Source organism: Pecten maximus, chromosome 11 (genome assembly GCF_902652985.1).
Source record: "Pecten maximus chromosome 11, xPecMax1.1, whole genome shotgun sequence".
Lineage (NCBI taxonomy): Eukaryota > Metazoa > Mollusca > Bivalvia > Pectinida > Pectinidae > Pecten > Pecten maximus.
Genome location: NC_047025.1, coordinates 36975053 through 36987903, shown reverse-complemented (window position 1 = coordinate 36987903; position 12851 = coordinate 36975053). Strand labels below are relative to the sequence as shown.

General features: G+C 37.9%; 1 protein-coding gene across 23 annotated transcripts in view; it reads right to left on the bottom strand.

Annotated features, from left to right (window-relative positions):
* The window catches only part of LOC117337344, a 73670-nt gene that overhangs the window by 25399 nt on the left and 35420 nt on the right, over positions 1-12851 (bottom strand). For 22 of the 23 annotated variants that reach the window (XM_033898276.1, XM_033898275.1, XM_033898281.1 and 19 more), the window contains 4 exons: positions 11631-11663; positions 11182-11220; positions 10832-10867; positions 477-518 (listed from right to left, as the gene is read on the bottom strand). In XM_033898276.1, coding sequence (XP_033754167.1) covers positions 477-518; positions 10832-10867; positions 11182-11220; positions 11631-11663 — 150 coding nt within the window. The remainder of the gene's footprint in view (positions 1-476; positions 519-10831; positions 10868-11181; positions 11221-11630; positions 11664-12851) is intronic. The other variant, XM_033898280.1, reaches the window with a different exon arrangement.

Genomic DNA, 12851 nt, shown 5'->3' with positions numbered 1-12851 from the left:
GTATGGACATTATAGACGAAGGTGAAGTATTTTGTATGGACATCATTATAGACGAAGGTGAAGTATTTTGTATGGACATTATAGACGAAGGTGAAGTATTTTGTATGGACATCATTATAGACGAAGGTGAAGTATTTTGTATGGACATCATTATAGACGAAGGTGAAGTATTTTGTATGGACATTATAGACGATGGTGAAGTATTTTGTATGGACATCATTATAGACGAAGGTGAAGTATTTGGTATGGACATTATAGACGAAGGTGAAGTATTGTGTATGGTCATCATTTTAGACGATGGTGAAGTATTTTGTATGGTCATCATTATAGACGAAGGTGAAGTATTTTGTATGGACATCATTATAGACGAATGTAAAATATTGTGTATGGACATTATAGACGAAGGTGAAGTATTTTGTAATATATTCATTTTTTCTGAGGCTTCAGTGCAAAGTAAATCTTTTAACAGAACTTACCCGTGCCCTGATGTCGTTGACAATCTGCTGTTTTTGTGTGAACTGTAAAAGTCAATATTAAGATTTCAAGCGATTGTACATATCCACAATGTACATATGAATTAGGAAGATTACGCCTTCATCAATCAGTACATCATACATACCTTGAGACGTAGTATTTGTAAGTGACAAAATCTATCAATACGTCATATACAACTACAGGCTAAGCATTAGCAATTCGTATATCTAGATTAGTTCGTACGTCATACGGGGCTATAGAATTAGCTAGTCTACAAAGGTCATTCCGTACGTCATACAATGCTACAGACTTAGAATTAGCTAGTCTATAAAGGTCAGTCAGTACGTCATACAATGCTACAGAATTAGCTAGTCTACAAAGGTCAGTCCGTACGTCATACAAAACTACAGACTTAGAATTAGCTTGTCTACAAAGGTCATTCCGTACGTCATACAATGCTACAGAATTAGCATTAGCTAGTCTACAAAGGTCATTCCGTACGTCATACAATGCTACAGACACAGAATTAGCTAGTCTACAAAGGTCAGTCCGTACGTCATACAAAACTACAGATTTAGAATTAGCTTGTCTACAAAGGTCATTCCGTACGTCATACAATGCTACAGAATTAGCATTAGCTAGTCTACAAAGGTCATTCCGTACGTCATACAATGCTACAGACACAGAATTAGCTAGTCTACAAAGGTCAGTCCGTACGTCATACAATGCTACAGAATTAGCTAGTCTACAAAGGTCAGTCCGTACGTCATACAATGCTACAGAATTAGTTAGTCTATAAAGGTCAGTCCGTACGTCATACAATGCTACAGAATTAGCTAGTCTACAAAGGTCAGTCCGTACGTCATACAAAACTACAGACTTAGAATTAGCTTGTCTACAAAGGTCAGTCCGTACGTCATACAATGCTACAGAATTAGTTAGTCTATAAAGGTCAGTCCGTACGTCATACAATGCTACAGAATTAGTTAGTCTACAAAGGTCAGTCCGTACGTCATACAATGCTACAGAATTAGCTAGTCTACAAAGGTCAGTCCGTACGTCATACAAAACTACAGACTTAGAATTAGCTAGTCTATAAAGGTCAGTTCGTACGTCATACGATGCTACAGACTTAGAATTAGCTTGTCTACAAAGGTCATTCCGTACGTCATACAATGCTACAGAATTAGCATTAGCTAGTCTACAAAGGTCATTCCGTACGTCATACAATGCTACAGACACAGAATTAGCTAGTCTACAAAGGTCAGTCCGTACGTCATACAAAACTACAGATTTAGAATTAGCTTGTCTACAAAGGTCATTCCGTACGTCATACAATGCTACAGAATTAGCATTAGCTAGTCTACAAAGGTCATTCCGTACGTCATACAATGCTACAGACACAGAATTAGCTAGTCTACAAAGGTCAGTCCGTACGTCATACAATGCTACAGAATTAGCTAGTCTACAAAGGTCAGTCCGTACGTCATACAATGCTACAGAATTAGTTAGTCTATAAAGGTCAGTCCGTACGTCATACAATGCTACAGAATTAGCTAGTCTACAAAGGTCAGTCCGTACGTCATACAAAACTACAGACTTAGAATTAGCTTGTCTACAAAGGTCAGTCCGTACGTCATACAATGCTACAGAATTAGTTAGTCTATAAAGGTCAGTCCGTACGTCATACAATGCTACAGAATTAGTTAGTCTACAAAGGTCAGTCCGTACGTCATACAATGCTACAGAATTAGCTAGTCTACAAAGGTCAGTCCGTACGTCATACAAAACTACAGACTTAGAATTAGCTAGTCTATAAAGGTCAGTTCGTACGTCATACGATGCTACAGACTTAGAATTAGCTAGTCTACAAAGGTCATTCCGTACGTCATACATAGCTTCAGACTTAGGATAAGCTAGTCTACAAAGATCAGTCAGAATGTCATACATATCTTTAGACTTGGCATCAGCTAATCTACACAGAGTAGCATGATAATGGTAATCAAGCAATATGCATTGTTGTTATATTGCTTTTATTTGGCATAACTAACAAGCTACGTAACATGCGTGTGTACCCTCATGAAGCATATATACCATAACTGTTATATAAAAGTTTACTCAGATTAGTACAAATAAGAAGTTCTGATAAAAAACAAATCACATGCAACCTCTTGCAAGCTTAACAGTCAAATCTGTAAACAATACTGTTACTTTGAATATAAACAATGAGTCTTATGTAGGACACACATGTCCTGTTATAATCATACTCATATAACCAACAGAACAGCATAATTTGAAAATTGCACGTCTACATTATATAAACATTTTACCTATAGAATCTAACATTATGATAATTGTATTGTCACTATAAATACCTCTGGAATTGCCTGACTACAATTTCTCTACTACCAATGTGTCCTATTCTTATCAAATCAGACACGGTTTAGAAGGGGTTGAACTTAAACTATTCCAAGAACAGAACTGTTAAGTGTCAAGGTCATTTTTCTCAGGCAAACTTAGTGAAATCGCAGCTACGTTCCCACACATCAATATATGGTGTTTTAATTGTGCCAAGATGAAACCCAACACACAGTGTAAGACACGTCGTGCTAACGGGGTTGCCAGACAAACAAACGGGCACGGGGATTACTATTTGCTCTCCATTTTTATTGAAAAGTAGTACAAGTCTCCAAATCGACATTTTGACTTTGCCTAACGATTCGTAAGGGTACAGAAAAAGTATCCAATATAATGTATGTATATTTTCTGCTTTTATATCAGGCTGGGTGTGCAAGAATAATATATTTCAATGTTATTGGTATATTTTGGTAGCTATGGTATAGACAAGTACATATACCAGATATGGCAATTATTGCACATATAATACAAAATTGCATAATGGCTCGGACTTGCATAATCTCGGACCTTGAGGTCATATTCGCAGTGATCTAATGACAAAACACTGCACTTCGTGAGTAGGGGAAGGGAGTAAAGGTATCCAGATACCAATGGATGATGTAAGTATACCTTAAGTGACGATATAAACCCTAACTACGGTAAAAACCTAGATTATAATATAAACCATGACAACGGACTAACCCTTACTACCGTATAAACACTGATTAGATATAAAACAGGACTACGGTATAAACACTGACAACTACGGTATCAACCTTGACAACGGTATAAACAATGACTGCGATATAAACCTTCACTACGGTATAAACAATGACGACGGTATAAACCTTGACGACGGTATAAACCTTGACAACGGTATAAACCCTGACAACGGTATAAACCCTGACAACTACGGTATAAACCTTGACGACGGTATAAACCTTGACGATGGTATAAACCTTGACGACGGTATAAACCCTGACAACGGTATAAACCCTGACAACTACGGTATAAACCTTGACAACGGTATAAACCCTGACAACGGTATAAACACTGACAACTACGATATAAACCTTGACAACGGTATAAAGCCTGACTACGGTATAAACCCTAACAACTACGGTATAAACCTTGACAACGGTATAAACCTTGACTACGGTATAAACCTTGACTACGGTATAAACCTTGACTACGGCATAAAACCTGACTACGGCATAAAACCTGAATACGGCATAAAACCCGAATACGGTATAAACCCTAATAACCACGGTATAAACCTTGACAACGGTATAAACAATGACTGCGATATATACCCTGCCTACGATATATGCCCTGCCTACGATATAAACCTTGACTACGATATAAACCTTGACTACGATATATACCCTGCCTACGATATAAACCTTGACCACGGTATAAACCCTGACTACGATATAAACCCTGACTACGGTATAAACCCTGACTACGATATAAACCCTGACGACGGTATCAAACCTTGACTACGGTATAAACCCTGACTACGGTATATAAACCATGACTACGGTATATAAACCATGACTACGGTATAAACCATGACTACGGTATAAACCTTGACTACGGTATAAACTCTGACTACGGTATAAACCTTGACTACGGTATAAACCCTGATTACGGTATAAACCCTGAATACGGTATAAACCCTGACTACGGTATAGACCCTGACTACGGTATAAACCCTGAATACGGTATAAAACCATGACGACTACGGTATAAACCCTGACGACGGTATAAACCCTGACGACGGTATAAACCTTGACTACGGTATAAACCCTGACTACGGTATATACCCTGACTACAGTATCAACACTGACTAAGATATAAACCCTGACTACGATATAAACCATGACGACTACGGTATAAACACTGACTACCGCATGAACCCTAACTACGGTATAAACCCTGACTACGGTATAAACTCTGACTACGGTATAAACTCTGACTACGGTATAAACTCTGACGACTACTGTATAAACCAGGGCTACGGTATAAACAATGACTACGGTTTAAACTCTGACTACGGTATAAACCCTGACGACTACGGTATAAACTCTGACTACGGTATAAACAATGACTACGGTATAAACTCTGACTACGGTATATAAACCCTGACGACTACGGTATAAACTCTGACTACGGTATAAACCCTGACTACGGTATATAAACCATGACTACGGTATAAACCCTGACTACGGTATAAACCCTGACTACGGTATAGACCCTGACTACGGTATAAACCCTGACTACGATATAAACCCTGACTACAGTATGAACCCTGACTACGGTATAAACTCTGACTACGGTATAAACCCTGACTACGGTATAAACCCTGACGACGGTATCAAACCTTGACTACGGTATAAACCCTGACTACGGTATATAAACCATGACTACGGTATAAACCATGACTACGGTATAAACCTTGACTACGGTATAAACCCTGACTACGGTATAAACCTTGACTACGGTATAAACCCTGATTACGGTATAAACCCTGAATACGGTATAAACCCTGACTACGGTATAGACCCTGACTAAGGTATAAACCCTGAATACGGTATAAACCATGACGACTACGGTATAAACCCTGACGACGGTATAAACCCTGACGACGGTATAAACCTTGACTACGGTATAAACCCTGACTACGGTATCAACACTGACTAAGATATAAACCCTGACTACGATATAAACCATGACGACTACGGTATAAACCCTGACTACAGTATGAACCCTGACTACGGTATAAACCCTGACTACGGTATAAACTCTGACTACGGTATAAACTCTGACTACGGTATAAACCCTGACGACTACGGTATAAACTCTGACTACGGTATAAACCCTGACTACGTTATAAACCCTGACTACGGTATATAAACTATGACTACGGTATAAACCCTGACTAAGGTATAAACCCTGACTACGGTATAAACCCTGACTACGGTATCAACCCTGACTACGGTATAAACCCTGACTACGGTATCAAGCCTGACTACGGTATAAACCCTGACTACGGTATAAACCCAGACTACGGTATAAACCCTGAATACGGTATAAACCATGACTACGGTATAAACTTTGACTATGGTATATAAACCATGACTACGGTATAAACCCTGACTACGGTATAAACCCTGACTACGGTATAAACCCTGACTACGATATAAACCCTGACGACGGTATCAAACCTTGACTACGGTATAAACCCTGACTACGGTATATAAACCATGACTACGGTATAAACCATGACTACGGTATAAACCTTGACTACGGTATAAACCATGAATACGGTATAAACCTTGACTACGGTATAAACCCTGATTACGGTATAAACCCTGAATACGGTATAAACCCTGACTACGGTATAGACCCTGACTACGGTATAAACCCTGAATACGGTATAAACCATGACGACTACGGTATAAACCCTGACGACGGTATAAACCCTGACGACGGTATAAACCTTGACTACGGTATAAACCCTGACTACGGTATATACCCTGACTACGGTATCAACACTGACTAAGATATAAACCCTGACTACGATATAAACCATGACGACTAAGGTATAAACCCTGACTACAGTATGAACCCTGACTACGGTATAAACCCTGACTACGGTATAAACTCTGACTACGGTATAAACTCTGACTACGGTATAAACCCTGACGACTACGGTATAAACTCTGACTACGGTATCAACCCTGACTACGTTATAAACCCTGACTACGGTATATAAACCATGACTACGGTATAAACCCTGACTACGGTATAAACCCTGACTACGGTATAAACCCTGACTACGGTATATACCCTGACTACGGTATAGACCCTGACTACGGTATAAACCCTGACTACGATATAAACCCTGACTACGGTATGAACCCTGACTACGGTATCAACCCTGACTACGGTATAAACCCTGACTACGGTATAAACCCTGACTACGGTATGAACCCTGACTACGGTATAAACCCTGACTACGGTATAAACCCAGACTACGGTATAAACCCTGAATACGGTATAAACCATGACTACGGTATAAACTTTGACTATGGTATATAAACCATTACTACGGTATAAACCCTGACTAAGATATATACCCAGACTACGGTATAAACCTTGACTACGGTATAAACCATGACTACGGTATAAACTCTGACTACGATATCAACTCTGACTACGGTATAAACTCTGACTACGGTATAAACCCTGACGACTACGGTATAAACCAGGGCTACGGTATAAACAATGACTACGGTATAAACTCTGACTACGGTATATAAACCCTGACGACTACGGTATAAACTCTGACTACGGTATAAACCCTGACGACTACGGTATAAATTCTGACTACGGTATAAACCCAGACGACTACGGTATAAACTCTGACTACGGTATAAACCCTGACTACGGTATAAACCCTGACTACGGTATAAACCTTGACTACGGTGTAAACCCTGACTACGGTATAAACTCTGACTACGGTATAAACCCTGACGACTACGGTATAAACCTTGACTACGGTATAAACCCTGACTACGGTATAAACCCTGACTACGGTATAAACCATGACTACGGTATAAACCTTGACTACGGTATAAACCTTGACTACGGTATAAACCCTGACTACGGTATAAACCCTGACGACGGTATAAACCCTGACGACGGTATTAACCGTGACGACTAGCTATAAACCCTTAATACGGGATAAACCATGACTACGGTATAAACCATGACTACGGTATAAGCCATGACGACGGTATAAACCTTGACTACGGTATATAAACCATGACTACGGTATAAACCCTGACTACGATATAAACCATGACTATGGTATAAACCCTGTCGACGGTATAAACCTTGACTACGGTATAATCCATGACTACGGTATAAACCATGACTAGGGTATAAACCCTGACTACGGTATAAACCATGACTACGGTATAAACCTTGACTACGGTATAAACCATGACTACGGTATAAACCCTGACGACGGTATAAATCTTGACTACGGTATATACCCTGACTACGGTATAAACCCTGACTACGATATAAACCATGACGACTACGGTATAAACCCTGACTACGGTATAAACCCTGACTACGGTATAAACCTTGACTACGGTATAAACCTTGACTACGGTATATACCCTGACTACGGTATAAACCCTGACTACGGTATAAACCCTGACGACTACGGTATAAACCCTGACTACGATATAAACCCTGGCTACGGTATAAACCCTGACTACGGTATAGACCCTGACTACGGTATAAACCCTGACTATGGTATAAACCTTGACTACGGTATATAAACCATGACTACGGTATAAACCCTGACTACGATATAAACCATGACTACGGTATAAACCCTGTCGACGGTATAAACCTTGACTACGGTATAATCCATAACTACGGTATAAACCATGACTAGGGTATAAACCTTGACTACGGTATAAACCATGACTACGGTATAAACCTTGACTACGGTATAAACCATGACTACGGTATAAACCCTGACGACGGTATAAATCTTGACTACGGTATATACCCTGACTACGGTATAAACCCTGACTACGATATACACCATGACGACTACGGTATAAACCCTGACTACGGTATAAACCCTGACTACGGTATAAACCTTGACTACGGTATAAACCTTGACTACGGTATATACCCTGACTACGGTATAAACCCTTACTACGGTATAAACCCTGACGACTACGGTATAAACCCTGACTACGATATAAACCCTGACTACGGTATAAACCCTGACTACGGTATATACCCTGACTACGATATAAACCATGACGACTACGGTATAAACCCTGACTACGGTATAAACCCCGACTACGGTATAAACCTTGACTACGGTATAAACCCTGACTACGGTATAAACCTTGACTACGGTATAAACCTTGACTACGGTATATACCCTGACTACGGTATAAACACTGACTACGATATAAACCCTGACTAGGTATAAACCCTGACTACGGTATATACCCTGACTACGATATAAACCATGACGACTACGGTATAAACCCTGACTACGGTATAAACCCTGACTACGGTATAAACCATTGACTACGGTATAAACCTTGACTACGGTATATACCCTGACTACGGTATAAACCCTGACTACGGTATAAACCCTGACGACTACGGTATAAACCCTGACTACGGTATATACCCTGTCTACGGAATAAACCCTGACTACGGTATAAACCATGACGACTACGGTATAAACCCTGACTACGGTATAAACCCTGACTACGGTATAAACCCTGACTAAGTTTTAACCCTGACGACGGTATAAACCCTGACTAGGCATAAACCCTGACTACGGTATAAACCCTGACTACGGTATAAACCTTGACGACGGTATAAACCTTGACTACGGTATAAACCATGACTACGGTATAAACCCTGACTACGGTATAAACCCTGACTACGGTATATACCCTGACTACGGTATATACCCTGACTACGATATAAACCATGACGACTACGGTATAAACCCTGACTACGGTATAAACCCTGACTACGGTATAAACCTTGACTACGGTATAAACCTTGACTACGGTATATACCCTGACTACGGTATAAACCCTGAATACGATATAAACCCTGACTAAGTATTAACCCTGACGACGGTATAAACCCTGACTAAGCATAAACCCTGACTACGGTATAAACCCCGACTACGGTATAAACCTTGACTACGATATATACCCAGACTACGGTATAAACCCTGTCTACGGTATAAACCCTGACTACGGTATAAACCCTGACTAAGATATAAACCCTGACTAAGATATAAACCCTGACTACGGTATATACCCTGACTACGGTTTATAAACCATGACTACGGTATAAACCCTGACTACGATATAAACCATGACTACAGTATAAACCCTGACTACGGTATAAACCCTGACTACGGTATAAACCCTGACAAAGATATAAACCCTGACTAAGATATAAACCCTGACGACTATCAATAACGCAAAGAAAATAGTGATATTCTTAACTGGCGATATTTTACATTATGTAAATCACATGCAAGTTATTATTTCACTTCAAATAAAAAAAATCACCAAGAACAACAACTCACTCATATGAGTAAATAGAACAATACATGATAATACTGTGAATCTTTGAAACGTTCCGAACTAGAAATTAGGCAGTTTCATTCCTACAAAAGGTGTACGTGTACGTACAAAGTTCAATATGTGGTTTCATTCCTACCTAAGTTGTACATCTACGTACAATGTTCAATATGCAGTTTCATTTCTACAAATGGTGTACATTTACGCACAAGGTTCAATATGCAGTTTCATTTCTACAAAGTACATGTACGTACAAGGTTCAATATGTAGTTTCATTTCTACAAATGGTGTACATTTACGTACAAGGTTCAATATGTAGTTCATTTCTACAAAGTACATGTACATACAAGGTTCAATATGCAGTTTCATTTCTACAAAGTACATGTACGTACACGGTTCAATGTAAAAAGATAATACAGTGGAACCTCTATAAACCGAAAACACAAAGAGGGGAACTTATAGACTCTGCATTATTCTGTGTATAGATCACATTGAATTATAACCGCCATATCTGATATATGTACTCCATTATCAAGCTTTGTTGGCCGAATCCCCATAAACCATCAAAAAAATGTGCTGTTGACAGTTTACAGCATTTTCCCTCTCAAGCAGCATGCACATCTGCCCAGATAATTTAAGAAATTATATGCATTACCGTTAAAGAATCATTCATTATAAACAATTGATTCTTATAATTAGCAAAGCATCCCATTATCTAAAGTATATAAAAGGGGCATAACTCAAGCAATCAAAGACTACAGTACTACCATCTAGTCGGCTACCGGTGTCTGTACCTAACTTACGTTTCCATATTCCTTCTGTGTAGTTTTAGCACTAAACTGAAATTCAATTCATTACAAAAATACGTTTCAGTCCAAGTGTTTGCTATGCAAGAAAATTCCATAGCTAACTATATTCAAACATGTGTCAAAAGCCTTCTCCACGTACCCAAACTACCGTCCTTATCATTCTTACTACTTTTAGTATTGAAATGAAACTCTTTTGTGAGCCAGACCCAAAGTTTATAGAAAAAAAAGAAAGAAAAATAAATGAGCCAGGTTAAAGGTAACCTTTAAATAGATTGAATTTAAAAGAAAATCTGTGGTTCTTAGAGAAACACTAGAGCAGATTATATCTATCGAAGGATACTCACGTCACCATAGTCGTGTTGGGTGGTACTGTTGATTGCATACTGAAATGTTCAAAATATAACATTGCCTTCAAAAAACCAACATTTTTAATCGTGATTTTAAGATATTATCAAATTACACCTCCAACAGAATAAGCCCAACTTTTTCTGTCAAAATCTTAGGGCGTATTAAATGTATACGGAAGGACATTTCACAAAATCGCTAACTGCAAAATATTTTATAATTAAAATGGTACTATATTTTATAGTAACCGGAAGAAATATGGTTATTCCTTTCCAGGATAAAATCATCAGGAACCGCATTCAAACTCACAATGTGTATGATCAAAGCATACTTTTCTATGACGTTAACAAAAATCCCAGCTTATGTTATGACGTCACGTCCATTATAACAATACATGTAGTTTGTTAACAATGGATGTCTATAATATCCGACAATAGTATCTACTCACTGTGTTAAATGGAGGAAGATCCTCTCGGCTCCTCTGAAATAAATATAAATACAACCCTTATAATAAAATGATGCTCTCCAACAATTTAAATCACTACTCTCGTAATCATCTATGTATAAATGTATTTTTACATGGTTGTAATAGTTGTAATAATACACAGAACAAAGATATATTATCACATATATCAAGCTATATATTGCAATCAAATCGATTTCATTAATATTAACAATTATATTTATATTTATAAATATACATTATTATCATGTTTTGATTAAATCATGCTATCTACTGAGTCAACCCCCTGATGTACCTTACTTTAATGATATAGCAGTACACAGTTTACATGGATTATCCATTTGGTAGGTATTTACACTATTCCACATTTGTTGAATGTTGGGTAAATCAAATTTACTTATATCACTTGTTTAATACCTAGGCCACTAGATGGAATTGGCTTTGGGCAGTTTTGATACTTGTTATTAATATGTTTTCTTTTTCTTTCTCTCTCTCCTTTTTTATGATATAACCATCAATATGCAGTAGGTCCTTTCAATTGGATTAAGAAATTATCAAATTATTTGCAGGAGTTGGTGTAACCCTACTTCAAATATATATATATATATGTATCTATTTGCAGAAACTGGCTTTTTTCTGGTAACATAATGCTCCAGTATTTGAAATTAAGTATCCTTAGCCAGAGGGTTACTCTCTTGAACAACATTGAATTAGTCTAACAACTTCAATGAGTTACTTCCCCTTAAATCAATTTGCCATATCAATGTGTACATCTATATTACATTTGTATTTCTGTATTTGTTGTCACTAAGGAGAAGACTTAGATGCATGATGTCTAATTCTATTGACTTTGTTTTCTATGTCAATAAAATTTGTTGAAATTGAAATTAAAATGCTGCTCTCTATATCAACCAAGGTACATCACAATTACGGCACGATCGTCATTCAATATCAAACTAAAGCAAGAGTTTCTCTGCAGGAACACTAAAACCGTATTTTATAATTATCATTAACGAGTATCGGAAAAAAACATAGTGCAACTGTAATGATCAACGTATATAGAACGTATATATATATATATATATATCAAGATTTATAAAAGGTTCTCTTGTCCTGGTATTTATATGTACAACAATGCAAACGAATACCGATGCTGCACACAAATGCTTATTTACGTGTACATTTTAACATACGTAAAATTTTAAT